General features: G+C 34.9%; 1 protein-coding gene across 3 annotated transcripts; it reads right to left on the bottom strand.

The window, feature by feature from the left end:
* Positions 1–234: 234 nt before the first annotated feature.
* LOC130970707 (DDT domain-containing protein PTM) lies at positions 235–12,783 on the bottom strand. 3 transcript variants are annotated; one of them, XR_009082096.1, is made up of 11 exons: positions 10,880–12,783; positions 10,169–10,777; positions 8,617–9,775; positions 7,669–7,948; positions 7,457–7,581; positions 6,175–6,635; positions 6,040–6,068; positions 2,313–2,993; positions 1,916–2,115; positions 1,230–1,302; positions 235–784 (listed from the first exon to the last, which is right to left on the bottom strand). XR_009082096.1 is itself a non-coding variant. In XM_057896872.1 (10 exons), exons 1-10 carry the CDS (start codon positions 12,490–12,492, stop codon positions 1,297–1,299), a joined length of 5,163 nt encoding a protein of 1,720 aa, XP_057752855.1. In that variant the 5' UTR covers positions 12,493–12,782; the 3' UTR covers positions 786–1,296. The 3 variants fall into 3 exon arrangements, 1 of the variants encoding a protein (XP_057752855.1); XR_009082097.1 differs by having other exon boundaries at positions 235–696; XM_057896872.1 differs by lacking the exon at positions 235–784 and having other exon boundaries at positions 786–1,302; positions 10,880–12,782.
* Positions 12,784–17,629: the final 4,846 nt, after the last annotated feature.

Here is a 17,629-nt window from a genome sequence, read left to right as displayed (position 1 = left end):
AAATAGACTAAAAATCGAAAGAATCCACTGCCAATTTTATTTAAAAGTTTAATTTAATGTAAAAATTTTTACTAATGTGATAATATAATAAAATATAAAAATACTTGTTTAACAAAAAATATTTTTATATGATATATTCAAATATAAAATCATTTTTATTTTTTTAAAATTTTATAATAAACATTAAAAAAAACTTTTCATTGAAACTTATCCAAACAAACCAAAATATTTTGAATTCAAGAAATATCGCTCCACTCTAAAGGGACACAATAAACAAGTAAACCAAATGCTAAAGCATTCCCATGGGGCCATGAAATCTGCTCAATGATTTGCCATTTCTCTTATAAATATGCTCCACCTTAGCTTCTCATCTTTGCATGTTATTATTCAGTTATTCACAATTATACAATTTAACTCGCAGCATAACTATATTTTACAAAAAAAAGAAACCACAATAAGGTTAAAACGTAAAACACTTCAGTCCATCAAAATTATTCCTAGCAAATATGATTTGTTAAGAATGATATTCAATTAATAGGCATTTCACAAAACAATTTTAGATCGCCAAATTATTTTACTCCTTTCACCACATGGACTAAATACTGTTTAATAGATTAAATATCCTCTCATATCTGGTTGGGACTTTGAACTTCGGGGCATGACCATTTTTTCTCCCTTAAAGCAAACACGAGAATACTGCAAATAGATTTTGGAACCCAAAGGGAGGGTTAAGAAAAATCAAACCAAAGTGGTAAGTGACACCAACTTTCTCAGACAGGCATCACTGCAAGAAAAAAAAATTCTATTACAGAGCAATATTCTATTTACTATCTGCTGTGATAATCATATTATGTGTTCTAAGATCTGCTATGATTTATATACTCCATTCCTAGTAGAAAGTTAACTCCAAGACACCATAAGAATTCCCAGTAAAGGAAAAAAGACCTACACTAAAGAATGCCACTACAATGAATTCTAATGGGTTAGAACTTAGAATACCAATGATGAATGCAATTGGTGTAAGAACTCTATGGCGTCTCTGCATTACAGTTATCTTAGCCTTTTTGGCACTAGCTTGTCATTTCGTTATTTTCATACCCTCCTCCAAGATTGTTGAAAATGAAGGCACAAAGTTGAACCATGATCAAGAAATCATTCCTTCCACAGTGACCCTCTCATTAGAAACACTATTCTATCCTGTTTTTACAAAAAATTATAAAATGTGGCACCTTATCTTGCAGGAAGAAAAACTCTACAAGAATGTGGCATCTCATCTCCACCATGCAAAGCAAATCATCAAACCTGGAATGAAGATAAACAATTGTAAGTATCTTACACGTAGCGAGAATTCATCACTTTTTTTCCCAGAAGCAATTTTGTTAGAATTGAAGAGAATATACAAAATAGACAAGCTAAATCTATCTCAGATCGGATATATTCACAGTCATCAAAGCCATTCAGAACCGAAAGATTAATCGTACTATCAAGCATGGGCAATATACATATTTTTTCACAAATAAATAAAAAGCATACATCCTGGAGTGTTTGTTCAAATATTTATCGCAGAAATATATTAGTGCTAGAAGTGAGTGCCGCCCTCTTGAATAGTTCCACGAAAACGAATACAACGCAACTAAATTCTCCAAACTCAGCAAAGTAATGCTTAAGTTATCAAATCTATAATCAAGTTACGCATCAAATCATCTAAAGTACAACTAATTCCAGAAGCATGTACAAATACGATTGAATAGCTAAAACATCTATTTAAATATTTAATGTTTCAAAACCTTTCAATGTGCAGTCACTAAGCCTAGACAAATTTTCAAACATTTCTTTGCTCAATTGAGCTTTTGTCATTCCACCTTCTACGTAACAAGGTCAATCAACAATTTGGGCTTAAATATGGCAAACATACCTCAGTCGGAAACTGGAGAGATACAGAATTTGATAGTTCCTCAGCACACTCTTTAGTGCTGTTTCCAGTGAGAGACAGTGCTTTACATGTCATATGGGGACATATCGGAGCATGCCTTTGAAGACAAACATGACACTTAAATCCAATTAATTGTCTGGAATTCTCTACAGTGAGCCCAACAGCATCCCCATGATACCAATCTGCATCGTGACATATGTGTTCAGAAGGCATGACAATATCATAACAAATGAACAACAGACAGGCGATATAATGCTTAAACAACATAGTACAAATACACTTAAAAGATTTGTCCATAATTTGTAATAAGTCAGCCTCTTCTTTTCCAATTCAACCCTAAGCCCCAGAGGGAGAAATCAAACAGAAGAATAACAATTACCTCCACATATGTCACAAGCAATATAATGTAATTCGGGTCCATCTCCAGAACAAATGCCGCATTTAGGATTATCAGTGGCAGCAGAAAAACCCTCAGAGGAGAAAACATGCTTTTTTTCCCGAAACAACACTACCCGTTCATCATTTGGCTTTCTAGACAACCAAAGACCATTATGCCAGTAGCTGCTACAAACGTTTGTTCTTTTCTTACAAACAGTAGTTGGCATACACTTCTCTTGCTGAGCAGTAGTTTCTTTCGGCTTCTGATTATTTGCCTTCTTTGATTTATTTTGCTTCCCCTTTTTACGTCCAACTTTCTTTTTACTTTGAATTCCTTTTTTCCGCCCTCCATTCATTTGACTGTACATGTACAATGATTTGGCCTTCCTAGTAGAACGACGAAGTGGTACACTTGGTGCGATCTTCTTATTAGTTTGAGATTTTGCCTTCCGTGCCTTACTCAAAGCCCTTTTATTGCCTTTAAGGCTCACCGACTTACTAACTGAGGGAGTATTTTTACATGTCTGTGATTCAACCTTCTGCTGTTTAGAGTCAACTCTCTTTCTTTTTGAATTAGTTTTAGTCTTTGCACGCATCCCACCCTCGCATCTGTGACATGAATATGTGCATTTAGTAGCCCTTGTGCCACTACATTTCCTTACATGCTTCTTATGAAAATGTCCTACAAATTACAATACAATGATCAGATGTTTAAGTACTACAATAGTTCTTGAAAAATAATAAACCCAAAAGATGTAGAAAAAGCATCAGAAAGAGCATATGAAAATAAAAATCAGTCCTTGGTAACACATACAAAATATAAACTATGCTCATGTTAATGAATTATCATTAGTTCAAAACTGAATAAAAAATAAATACTGATAACAATGAAATTTAATTTGTTCTCTTCAACTTCTTTTATTAGATATGGACCAAGACAAGTGTTGGTCTCTCTAAATATTAATAAGGTCAAGTAAAAGTTACCATAGTTTCCAAATTATATTAGAATTTAATATCTGAAACTTCCTATCCTAGTAAATCAAATTGCTTAATAAAATTCCATGTTTAGGGCTTCCTGCTTATCTGTTTCACTTTCGATTTGTATTCATTGCAGAAGATGACATTCATTAATTGAAGAAAAAAAAAAACAAACATAGCACCACAAAAGGCAATTTTCCTCACTGTGTGTGTTATGAGCTTTGTTTACTCATTTTCCCCTTCTTTCTTTTAAAGTATTCTGTGGCGAGTGTTGGGTGTGTCCTAGATCTTTGACTAGGTTTGTCAACTTCGTCCCGCTGGATGAGGACAGAAGCCAAATCTTCATGGTAATGTACAGTTTATTCCCTTTTTTTTTTTGTATTCGTTGGAACATAATTCTTATGTCCTTAAAGTAGATCTTGTGGGATAGGATTAGGCACTATGCTATGGTTTCCTGTGCATAATCGTTTCAGTGATGTCATTTTTTATTTGTTCTACATTTTGAGGATCCCTTGTCCTCCATGCATTTTACTTCTTTTATTTAAAATAAAATAACATAAAGGAAAACCCCTGTATGGAACATGTTTAAAATGTTATATGGCATGCATCCAGAGTTGCCATTATAAGAAACTAAATGACGTAGCACACATGAAAATATAATTTGAATTAAGTACTTGAAGGTGGATAGCACAATTCTCATATCAATTTTTAGGGAACTTATGGGGAGATATTTCTTTTATTTCTCTAGATGAAGGTTGGTGTGTCCTAGATCCTTGGATCAGTTTTGAGGGCAGCTCTCATGGTTTTTGAAGGAGAGCCTAAACCCAGAATATGGTGCTTTTGGCAAGAGCAGACTTTCTGCATCTTTAAGTAGATTTCTACGACATCAAATGGATTGGGTAAGACTCGATAACCTGTATCATTTGGTGCAAAGCTCACAATCTTTTCTAAGAAGTTTCTCTAACTGAGCTTTATTTGGGCCGGAAAACATCCTTACATTGATATTTATTGTTCCTCCTCGCTTTCTGTACTATCACTTCATCTCAATGAATTCATTCTATCAAAAAGTAAAGTATTTTAATATTTATTCTTTGCAACATTTGTGTCACAAATATAAAACCAAACTTGGGACCTTCACCTAACAACTTAAACTTTTACAAGGGTAACAATTTTGGCTTTCATGTTACGAATTAAGCTTACAAAGAGCTGTTCATTGAAAATTTACATAACTCAGGATTTGCCATCCAAAGCAAATGTATGCACATTGTTAAACTTGGCAAAACCCAACCCTAAACTTTGGATAAAAAAGGAAAATATCGCTCTAGTTATAATGAAGGAAACTTTGCTGACATGCATAGTTGTGGTAGTCAAAATTGCAATCCAAGTCGTACAATCATAGGATTCTACGTGTTTTCATTGTTTCTCCGATCTGGTTCCTAACTCTAAACTTGATCTATTGGATTTAAGGTAATCATGTACAAGCTTGTAGAGATTTTGATTTGTGCATTTTCACTGCATGTAACCCTTCTAATCGTATGCGACTTCTAGGTCTAGCAACTGAAAATTTATCCCCGTCGAACCTAGACATTCACCCAGCAGCCACCCACATTAATGTTCTCACTTCTTCTGAAGCCTATTCACTGTGACCTCACAACGTTTTTCTCACTTGAGTAGGCAATGGGACCATTTTTTGTGATGTTAGTGACAAAGCTGGGGGAGCAATTTTGTGGAGTTGTGGGTGGGTGTAACTTGTACAATTGTTAGTTCTATCAATTGTTTGTTTTTGTCTTACACTACCTGAGCTAAATGGGTATTACATGTTTTTGGCTTCTAATGCCTCCTAAAATTGGATGCCTATGTTCTGATGTAAGGTTTGTCTTATGCCCAGAGGTTTTTTATTATAAGGCTTGTAAAGAATCATACAACCTCAAAAGACAACAATATATTACAATGTTCTATAATTTTATATTTTTTTAATTATGTTCTTATTATGCTTTTATATGTTACTATATAAGTATCTATATACTAGTGAATAAAACTACATGCAAAAGATAGAAGCTTCCATCTCGTGTTACGATTCCATGTTTGACATTTTTTAACTGTTATTGGGTCCAAGGTAAGGTTTATATAGTAAACTATGGACATATAATCAACTATGCTCCAAATCTATCATTGACATATACTCGATATAGAAGCATGTATTTTATTCAGACCTTATAACTCCATAGAGAACAACGGCATCAGTTAATCTATATAGTCAATTCCACTTAGTGAAATAAACGTAATTATCTCCATATAACTTGGCCATGTTTTAAACAATTTTAGGGTTGTCACTTTAATTTTGTCCATAAATTGAATCTTTTTATCACTATTGTCAAATTATGGAGCAGTCTTTTATATTTCTTTATGTTGAACATGAAATTATAAAAAAATGAACACCCCAATTTAGTTAAAAAGAGTATGTTGAGATGTCACTGGAAAAACATGACTAAACACTTCTGCTTTTCTATACTTTGTCAATAACATCGAAAAAAACTGTACAGCAGATTTGACAAGCATGTTTATGACTACATCCATATGCTAGGACATTGAATGATGACAATACAAGATTCGGTGAGATACCACTTAAAGCCACAGTAGTGGAGAATTAGATGGATAAATTAAAAGATACATGTGAAACAAATTAAAGCCAATGTGCATTTCAAAATCAAGAAAAATAAAAAGGCCATATTGAAAGGATAAAAACACACCTTTGCAATATTGGCAGCTCACAGCATCCCTGCAATTTTGAGATAAGTACATACATAAGTAAGCAACAAATTAAGAAATTAATAAGGAAGAAACATCTCACTGCACTTATCAAGATGAGTGAATACTGCAAATACCTGATAGGAACATCTTTGTTGCAGTGCCCACACTGATGACAATCAGATCTTTCCAGTCTAGAAAACAAATACGGAAATCCTCTTTGTTGAGGAACCTTCCTATTAACTCTACCAATCTCAATAGTTTTCCCAAGTTTCTTTACATCGGACTTCCGAATGATTCTTTTTTCCTCAAAATTCTTTAAAAGATGCATGGGTAAATAAGATTCTTCCAGCCAATATTTTTTTCTCTCACTTGAGGGTTCTTCCAACACAGAACCATGTTTGGTAACGACATCAGGAATAGCCCTTCTCTTCCCAAAATCAATAAGGTACTTCACAGATTTCCCTTCAGTGGACTTCCTGCGTACAATTGCTTTCTTGAACAGTCTAACTGCTTTTCTAGATTCCTTGTCCAAGACATATTGAGGATGGCTATTTTCAATATCACGCCACTTTATGTTTGAATAAAGCTCTCTAACCTGAAAATATGGCAAAATCAACAGCGGATTACAACTCGTAATTATTTCATTACGTCAGAATTTCATCAGCTTCTACCACTTATGAAAGGCCAGTGTGTAACATTGAAGGGAAGCCACAGCTGATACATGCACAGATTTTCCTGTTTCCAATATATTGGAATATAACATTTACCCCTATCTATTTTTATCAGGTAACCAGAGTGGGAAATTCGTGCTTGGATTCCATGGGGTGAAACCAAGGTTGTCAAGTGTATAGTTCCTAGGTGAGAATGGACAACGGAGCTAGGAACGTACAGTGTAGGGTCATAGCATGAAATGGGAGTTCCAATCTATTTTATAAATACAGATGTACTTGCACAAAACAAAAATTCTAAATATAATCATATATCCATTTGAAATGGATGATTAATGTCATAATATGAGTTTGTACAGAAACATCATAATAAAACAAAGGCCTCAATAGTCAATTTAACTAAAACAATAGCTTCTTGTACTTCTAAATGTAAATTCCAACCTAGCAAGTTGTACAACAACCCAGACTTATTGTAAGCCCATCCCATAGTTTCTCAGCTTTCTCACTGGGGAGAGCCTTCTTCTTAATAGCTTACAAAACCCATTTGGAATCTAAGATATCCTCAACAACCAAGCACTTTGTTGAGACAATAATTAATTAGTGAACAACCAGTCTCCAAATGTACGAGTTCTGTGCTTTTCTAATTTGGAAACAAGGATCCAATAAACTATGTAAACATTCATTTTTCAAGAGTTTCAGTTATTTAATAGTTGAGCAAAAATAAACAGAAAAAACAAGTTCCTCATACCTGTACAGCAAGCTGCTCAACACTTGTTGACATCTCAACAGCAGCCCGCCATGCAATGCATTTGCTTCGCCTAGCAAAATCTGAATTTTCAGGATACAAAATGCCTGGAATCTTTGAGCAACCCCCTGCAAAAATTCCAAATAAATTTACGACAATCATTAAGATGACGAGACATCTTACACAACTACCATACATGAGAACAATTTGCTTACCTTGTCTAGCAGCCTTGGCAACCAATGAGCGGGGCAAACTCTTGCAATTAAACAACTGCCGGGAAAGCTTACCACCTCTCCACCAATACATTCCCAAACCGCTTGCATTGTTTGAAGATGGATTGGGTTCAGCATCAGAAAACCTAGCCCTTTTCTTCCCAATACCATGCCTTGTGCGTAAACTGGCCACAAAATGAATAGCTGATCCCATGGTACCAATAGAATCCACATGCTTTAACCAATCTGCTGCAAAAGCAAAAGGCCGCAAATTGGATTCCAACTGCAAATTTTTATATTAGACAATGTTAGACAAAATATTGAGGACAACTGAATTCAGAGAACAGTATAAACTCGAAAGCTAGATGATGTTACCCAGCCAACCAAAAAAAAAGATATGCTTCTTTTGTTGCAAGTATCATGACATCATATAAGAAGTAATCTGTGTGTGTGTGTGTCTAATAAACATAACAAAAGCCTGTATATTATTTTTATATAAAAGATAAATGACCAATTAGAGAAAGTAGGTAGAAACAATGAGGATTATATTATGTGAAGTCATCATCATCATCAACAAGAGAAAACAGAGTAAAAGATAAACTGCTAAAAACTAGAGATTTTGGAAGAACAGTTCAAATATATGGACACCTTTCCCTTTCTCTTGCGCACGCGCTTATATATATAGCAACTAGAAAGAAACAGAATAAAACCCTTACCATGGTCTGGGTTAAAATTCCAATCACTTGTGTACTGTAAAAACAATATTTGAATTAACAGATATCCTTTTCCTTTACACTACCAGCAAATGGTAAAAAGAGTATAGAATTTATCAACCCAAGGCTTTAGAATAAAAGACGAGGTGAACAATTATGTCAACCAAATGAGTTTCTACGTTGAAATCGGAGATGAAATGGAAAAGGTGCTGATGCCGGAGAGAAGGAATATCCTTACAATAAGCAATAACTTTTTAGCAGGACGAAGATCACCGGTCTTCATAAGCTCCTTATGCCAAAGATCAGTTTGTTGTAAATTCAACCATGGACCCAACAAAATCCCGCGTAATCGATCCTCAAGGGAGAGAATATGACAGATGATATCCCTGAGATGTCCATTCTGGATCTTGCTGGGATGAAGTCCACCAAAAGTACTTTCAGACACTTCCCAAACAGGCTTCATTACAGAATTAAACAAGCAATCCCTGTCATCATTTGCAACTTTGCAAGAAAAGCACCACCCACAATTTTCCTTTTGGGCAGCTGCATGCTGGTTTTGAATACTTGGCCAGCAGAAGCTTGTAGATTTCTTCATAATGGCCTTGACTTGCTCTGAAATTATGTCGTCTTCAGTCAATACAATATTCTTATTTATCTTTTCAGGTGACTTACTCATCAACTCATGTGCAATTAATGAGGCCGTTCGGGCAAAGCTATAATAGTTTACATAGTCTATTCCAAAAGGCACATCAGAGGTATCCTTATCTTCAGGCAATTGGGCACAACTAGCATCCACAGATCTTAATTTCCTCTTATGTTCCACATCTAAGCTAGATGATACCAAAGAACTGTCACCAACTGGATGATGTTTTTCTGGTATCCCTGACTGATTCAAGGACTCATCAGATCTATTGGAATCGTAAAGCCCATTCATTTGAACATTCTCGATGCCTGGTCTAACTTGTGTGGTATCAGCTGATCCTTCTGAAACAGCACAGGGACTTTCTATAGTTGTTGCTGAATCCAAGCGATTCCCAGCTTTAGGAAACTCTTGGCCAGGATGATTACAACAGTCAATTGTAGAATTTTCATCTAACTTTCTTTCATCAACCACACGATTATTCACCAAACATGCTTCTGAAAAAGTAATGGGAGCTAAAGATGTCTTCATTGCAGAAGATTCACCCTTCGCACGAAGGTTCTTGGTGGAGCTTTGGTTCAAGACGACCAAGTTACTAGTCTCCACACTTGGGTTAGCAGGGATATCCCAATGCTTGTAGATAGCCGTTATTAAGCCTCCAGACGAAGTATCCATAGACTTTAAAGCTTCAATCACTAAATGTAGATCATTTCTGTGGTAGTAATTGAACAAAGACCCCTCATCAGATGAGTCCGACCTGCAAAAATTTCAGCATGCAAATTAACTTTGATCGTGTACAAACAACATACAAAAGTATAGAGTGCGATGTACAATGACAAGAAAAAAAATGCACTTAATGGTTCAAGATCATTCATCAATGAAACTACACTTAGAGTAAGTTTTCGATTGAAATGAAAGTAATCAGAATGTCATCTAGTTAGATGCCAGGCATCAATCATGTCTGATAAGAAGGGAGAAACAGTAGACCAACCTAGCAAACAGCCTAAAATTACTGCTGAAATCCAAGCCTAATTCCTATAAAAGAACTTATGTCACTTGACAAAGAATATTTGATAACAAAAGACACTTAACAAGTGGTGGGGGCAATGATATGAAGATTACCTAGAAAAGGAAATAAATGAACACTTACACTAACAAGTAACCATAGCTGCTAAAATAAAGACGACCATGAATATCACTCCCTATCAAATCTGCTCCTCGAAGTGACCTACGTGATTTCATCCATGCCCTATGTGTGCCAATTGCACACTCAGGGCAATACCAGTCCCCTTCAGGCAGATTGTCACTTGCAATTCCAACACACTTGGAGTGGAATGCAGCAGGGCAACCATCACAGCATATTAAATTACCATCCATCTTGCAAAGGTAGCAGTCATCACTGTTCCAGTCAGTGTCATCTGCAATTTCCTCAGTCAAGCAGGAGCCACCAGACACATCTGTTCCAGCTCTCCGTTTCTTACAAGTGTCAAAATACATATTCTGATCAGAACCAACACTGTTCTCAGTTATCAACGATCTCCTGTTAAGCTCAGACCTTATTGCTTCTGCTTCGATCATATCATCACAGAGATACTGAAGAATCCCAACCTTCACATTCACAGGTTGTTTGTAATAGTCAGCTGTGAAATTTGAGTAGTTAAGATTAAAGCTAGTTTTAAATCCTGAACCATGAATCAGAAGGTACTCGGCCATGAAAATAGGCCATGTGACAATGTCCAGAAAATCCCAATTAAGATTCCTACACAAAAAGTTAAAAATAGAAAAAATGAAGAACTTATGCAGAGAACACAATTAAACATACTGACAAGGATGACAACAGAAAAATTCAAATTAAATATACCTCAGACAATCAGATGCAGATTGGATACCCTCATTGGAAAGGTATTCCAAATGCTTTCTCAGAGTTTCCAAAATAGAAACATGAATGCTATCAAATAATACACTGGGGGTTTCGGACTTCAAAGCAGCTACAAGATCCTCCAACTCAAATGGACTCAAAAATAATAAAGTACTGAATGACCTTAAACAAGCATAAATAGAAAAGACTTCAAGAACAGGAACATCATCTAAATTTAAATTTTGGGAAGAAGGGGGTAATTGCAACTTCGCCTGACAAATTTTGGACTGTTCATGACCAGATATTACAGTTACAGGTTTTTCTTCTGCCATGGCACTGGTTTCCACAGACACCATAGGATCATCCATCTCCAGTGACACTATGACGCTTGAAGCATGTTTTCTTGCTAATGCCCGGCGAGAGCTCCTCCTTAAACCTGTCTCTGGGGTATTATTTAGTTCATCCGCTATTTTTCTTCTTTTCCTTCGACCCCTTCCTTGTTTGCTAAGACTTCCTGTCTCCTCTTGGTCTTCATGAGTTACGACTAAACCAGCTTCGCAAGGACTATCCATTTGCTGAGTCTCCACAGAAACAACATCTGAAACCTGAAGAGAGCCAACAGCTGCTATATCGCCTCTGTTATCGTTGTCTTCCTTTCCTTCAATCGAACACAAAGAAGCATCTGTAGCTGCATGGTTGGCAGAAACATGATCTACCTCTGGTGTGAAATCTTTGGAAACCTCAATCAAATCGCTACGAACATCATCAACTTCCATAGATCTCTGATTAAGATTTGTCATGTCTCCTTGGAGCTGACCCATCTTACCCAATATGGCATTTGCCTCATAAATACCATTGCCATTGGCAACATCGCCGCGGGTTTCCTTTACATCTTCGCACACCTCGACATTCAAATCAAAATTACATTCCCGCTGCAACTTCCTGCCGCCCAAAGATCCTCCATTCATGCTGACATCATCGTCATTATTGACATCCAAATTCAAGTCAATACAATCTCTTCTCGTTAAACCAACCTCAGTGCCATCAAAAGTCAATAAACCACACCCATCATTAAGATTCAAATCCTCATTGAGATTAATCCCAGAATTCAAATCAAGCTCATCCCTAAGACAACTTCCATTTACGGCTACATCCTTATTCAAATTTAAATCCCCCTCAACCCCAATTTCCCTCCCAAGAGTTCCATCACTCACAATTAACTCCACACTCCCATTCGCATTAGCATTCCCATTTCCTAGCTTTTCCTCAATTCCAAGACCTAATTCACCGTTCACTTCCGAATTATCCCTAATTTCACTAACTTCCAAAACTAAATTTCCATTGGCATTACCTGAACTGTCTCCAGCTCCGGCCTTCTTCTCAACACGGCGGCGCTTCTTAGGCTTCCGGCCAACCCGAGTCTTTGGCTTAGCGAGCTCCGGCTGAGCTTGTTGAAGAAGCAAAACCACTTCGTTTGATTCCAGCTCCTCAGAATCGCCGTTGTCGTAGAGGATCTCGACGAAACTTGAAGAAGGGTCGTAGGATTTGACGGTTCCGGTGACAAACCCAACACCTTTGACCTCTTTCTTCACGATTTTGCCCACAAACTCCATCATGAAGAAACTAGGATCATAGCAGGGGTTTTTTGAAAATTGGATGCAAAGGGAGAAGTGGGTAGAGAAGAAACCTTGCTTTCGAATTGGGCACGCACAGAGAGAGAGGGTTTTTGGGTGGCTTTTTATGGTTTTTGGACAAAAAAAATGTGAGTGTCGTTTGTTTAATGGAAACGAAAGGGAAGAGGGAGAGAAAGGATGCGGAAGGAAGTTACCAAAATCGAAAATGCCACTTCTTTCTCTCTCTTCTCTCTCTCCAAAGTGGGTCAAAGCAAGTAGCAGTGCTGGGAGAGAAATCGAAAACAGAAATCAAGTGATTTTTTTCCCGGAAAATCAATTACATATATTAGATATCTTAAAAATGATTGTAGAAAAATACTCATTAGAACTTCCTGTTTTTAGTTATCAGCAATATTTTAGAAGTATGTAATTTTTTCTTTTGTCATGAGATTAAAAAAAAAAAAAAAAGAGAACACCAAAAAAAAACTTTTAAGAACTAAAGACATAGTCTCGTTGCAGTAGTGCAGACAAATTGCGACAGTATAAGAATCTAATTAAAAAATGTATAAATTTAATTATAAATTTAATAAAATTATAGAAATTAACTAAATAATTAAATTATGTTATTTTATAATATATATATATATATATATATATATATATATATATATATATATATAATTAGTGTAAAAGGAAATTATACAGATTTCAATCATATATGAAATTGGTGTATATGCCTTTTGTTTGACCTCATTAATTATTAATATTTAGTGTTATTCAATTTTATTTTATTTAATTGTAACTAATTTGGTAAATTGAGAATCATCATCGTGCTTGCTATATACAATACTTTATTAATTAATGATAAATCTTTAAATAAAATTTAAATTCTCATAAAAATTAATCCTTTATGTGTCAAATTAAAAAATACTATACGAAATTAAAAAAAAAAAGATAAATTGAGAACTAAACTTTGACAAAGCATAATAGTAACAAATATTGTAAAACAAGTTAATATTGACCAAGTTATTTTTCATGATTTGTCTTCGTTAGTGTACATTGGGTTACAATTTGCAGAGTTTGGTATTTTTTATTTTATTTTATTTTTCTTTTCCTCACCTTCTTTCAGTTGCTCTGAAAGAGCAAGAGAAGTTGAGCTCTCAGTAGTCAGTAGCTCATAGTTGGTTGGATGGAAAATGGAATGCCTTGTGTTTGTTGTTATTCTATTTAGTAGTATTCATTGCACCGCTATATAGGAAACACCTCCCAATAAATATGTGTAACGTTGAAATAATATTATTGATAATAATAAATTGGTGGTATATGAACAATACCGATCGGCAGCCATTACAATGTAATATTATAATATAGGGGAAGGAAAAAGGAGGGAATTTTGTTGTTTGAACAAGTGCTTAAGATAATCAGACTTATACTCTATTAATATTTAATAATAAGGGTTGTATTTTGTAACTGCCTTTTTAACATTTTTATTTTTATCTTTTTTAATTATAGAATGAATAATAGCTTATACTATTCTACTATGATTTCTTCCATAATTTTTTTAAATTATATACTGAAAAATATTGTGTGTACACTAAAAATCACTCATTATATATTTGTGTTTAAATAATATATTATTTAATTTATTTTTAATATTTATATTATATTAATACAAATATTCTATACAAATGATAAATTTAGTGATTTTTTTTATGTTCATGCAGTATGGTCAAATTTATACTCTGAATAAAATTTTCAATTTAGCTTAATTTTCTCTTTTTACTATTGTGCCAAAAGAAAAAAATTGCTCGAGCTTTTTTATTTGTAGCCCATTTTATAAACATATCTCATTATATCTCATTTTATAATTTTTTGGATCAAGTTTTTTTAAACTAAAAGAGTTGGTAAAATAATAAAGTAAAAATTAATAAATTTAAATTAAAATAATAAAATTTATATATAATAAAAATTATAAATTTAATGATAATTAGCCTTTTATTTTATTGTGTCATTGATTTTTTATTTTAAAAGATTCAAATTTTAACTCTTTAGAATAGGAAAAGAGGAAGACAGGAGCATAGACAAGAGAATTGCAAGAGAAAAAGGGGGAGAAAGTTAAAAAGCAAATTCAAGAAAAATAAAATATTGAGTGAAGGACAAATAGTCCCTGACTTTTTTAAATATTTTTGTCCCCAAGGATTGAAAATACATTCATGTTTATGACCCTTTCAAAACGCAGACAAATTTACCGCTCTGTTAAAGTGACTCCATTAGACTCAACGAAAAACGCTGACATGGCTTCCGTGGCGTTGACCTGACCGTTACGGGAGCACACGTGGCATGTAACTTTTTAAAACAGGACATATTAGTCCTCTCACACTAAAACATGTAGCTTTTCAAAACAGGACATAGTAGTCCTCCCACCTAGACCCCCAATCTTTCACATTTATGAGCCATAATCCTTCTACAGAAATGGTGAAGTGGGTCACTGTCCTCAGCCACCTCCAACCCTAACCACCTCCTACCCCTTGACTCCCTCTTTCACCACCACCTACGTTGCTCCTCTTCTCCTTGCCCCATCCCCCTCCCTCTCCACTCCCTCGCTTACCCTAACACTCTCTACTCCCCTTCCCATGCGCACCCTCCACAATCACTGTGTCATACTGTTCTGTTCTAGTCTCATCTTCGCGCTCCCAAGGGAAGACCGCCGCCATCAGTAGTTGGTGACTTGGCCACAATCAAGAAGTACGACAGAACCAACCTTTGCAAGGATCGCTATTGGAACTCAGCGCTGCCTCCACATGAAACTGATGATTCTGGAATAGCTTTTCAAGGGGTTATTAATTACTTTGCAATTAACCAAAGTGTTGAAACTATAAAATAATTATAAGAGTGATGATTTCGGTTAAGGATCCATGATCTATGGTTTTGCAATTTTAATGAATAAAAAAAGAGACGCCATCATTGTCTGAGCAACCAACTGAGTGAGACAGAGCTTTCCTTTGAATTCACTCCATCGAAGCAAATCCCAAAAAGGATCCTTCATTTCTCACACACTCACTTCACAATCTTGGATTCAGAAGCTCCAATCCCTCTAAAAATCAATGCTGGCAGACACCCAAATTGCCGCCGCCTGCTAAATCCAACTCCGTGTTCGCAATGATGGTGGACACCTCAACGCTTGGCCGCTTCCACCACCAAAGACTCGAATTCAAGCGCTGTCTCCCCGCAATCATAACCTCCCATAGAACCCTCTTCACCGTCCTCTGGATCGCCACCTTCGCCTCCGTCTTCATTTGGCAGAGGAACATTGTCGTCGGAGGCTTCTTCCTCTTCGGTTGGACCCTCCCGCCGTGCCCGATTCCCAAGCTGAGGCCGGTGGCTTTCAACTTGATGGATTTCAGGAGTGTCGGCGATGGTGTCACCCTCAACACTGAGGCATTTGAGAGGGCCGTTTTTGCGATTTTCAAGTTGGGGAAGAAGGTGGTGGCCAGCTTAATGTGCCTCCCGGTCGCTGGCTTACTACGCCCTTCAATCTCACCAGCCATATGACACTTTTTGTAGCTCAAGATGTTGTTATTCTTGGACTTGATGTAAGTTGTTAATTGGTTGAAAATCTAAATCTGATTTGGTTTGAATCTGAAATATTAGTTGAAATGGGAAATTAAAGTGTGTTTGGAGGGGTGGGAGAGAAACGGCTTCATTTTGGTGGTGGGGACTAATATGTCCTCTTTTTAAAAGATACAGTCCACGTGTCATCCCGTAATGACTAGGTCAGCGTCACGGGATCTACGTCAGTATTTTCTGTTGGATCCAACTGGGTGACTTCAATAGAGGGGTAAATTTGTCCGCGTTTTAGAAGGATCAGAGATATAAATGTATTTTCCAATTCTTGGAGACAAAAATATCCGCGAAAAAAAGGTCAAGGGACCTATTTGTCCTTTACTCTAAAATATTATAAACTTGTTTAACAAAGAAACAAAGATAAAACTAAAACTATTTTATTTGTTCAGTGCATATTCATTACATCAAGATATTTTACTATTTGAATAACAAAAATAAAACACTGACATGATTAAAAAAAATTGGATCTTCTAAATTTTAAATTTCATTTTAGAAGGTAAATATGATTTATCATCATTTATTTCATATATAAAATCAAGAGAATATATAAGAGAAAAAACATTTAATAGTGAGAGATCTTACTTTATCCTCTAAAATAAAAATTTAAAATTTAGAAGATTTAAATTTAAAAAAAAATACGGCTGAATAAAAATGAGTAGCTATTAATTTATGGAGTACATGCACTTTTTTATTTATCATGTTAGATATATTTTAAATATGACACTAATCGATATTTATTTGATATGTATATCTTTTATATTCAATTGTGTCTTAATAAAAAATTATTTTTTAGACACACTTAAATACTATTACGTGTTAGTATGTCAAACTTTATTCTTAATATGCATTTTTAAAATAAAGAGTAAAATATCGTTTTTGTTCCCAACGATTAGAGTAAGTCCCAAAGTTGTCCCTAACATTTCAATCGTATTATTTAAGTCCCTAACATTTTAAAATTGACTCAATATTGTCCTGCCGTTAGGGATTCGTTAACAGAAGTGACGGTGGGACAAAATTGAGACAATTTTAAAACGTTAGGGACTTAAATAGGACGAAAACGTTGGGACAAAAACGATACATAGAAATAAATTTTAATTTTATCATTCAATAATATAAATTTTTTACTGTACATAATATTCAATTTTTTTTAATCACATCTAAGTAAATTACAATTAATCACATTACTTTCATTCTAAATAATTTTTTTTACAATTTTACACTTAAAGTGATAAGTTAATATAAAAATATAAAAAAATTTATTTAAAATAAAAGTAATGTGATTAAGTGTAATTTACTTAGGTGTGATTAAAAAATTATTGAATATTATGTACGGTAAAAAATTGATATTATTGAAGGATAAAATTAAAATTTATTTTTATGTATTGTTCTCCAACGTTTTCATTCTATTTAAGTCCCTAATGTTTCAAAATTTTCTCGATTTTGTTCCGCTGTCAATTTTGTTAACGGATTCCTAACGGTCAGGGCAACGTTGAGCCAATTTTGACGTTAGGGAGAC

The sequence above is a fragment of the Arachis stenosperma genome, chromosome 3 (assembly GCF_014773155.1).
Source record: "Arachis stenosperma cultivar V10309 chromosome 3, arast.V10309.gnm1.PFL2, whole genome shotgun sequence".
Lineage (NCBI taxonomy): Eukaryota > Viridiplantae > Streptophyta > Magnoliopsida > Fabales > Fabaceae > Arachis > Arachis stenosperma.
The sequence above is the reverse complement of the archived record's forward strand: the minus strand, read 5'-3'. Positions and strand labels throughout refer to the sequence as shown.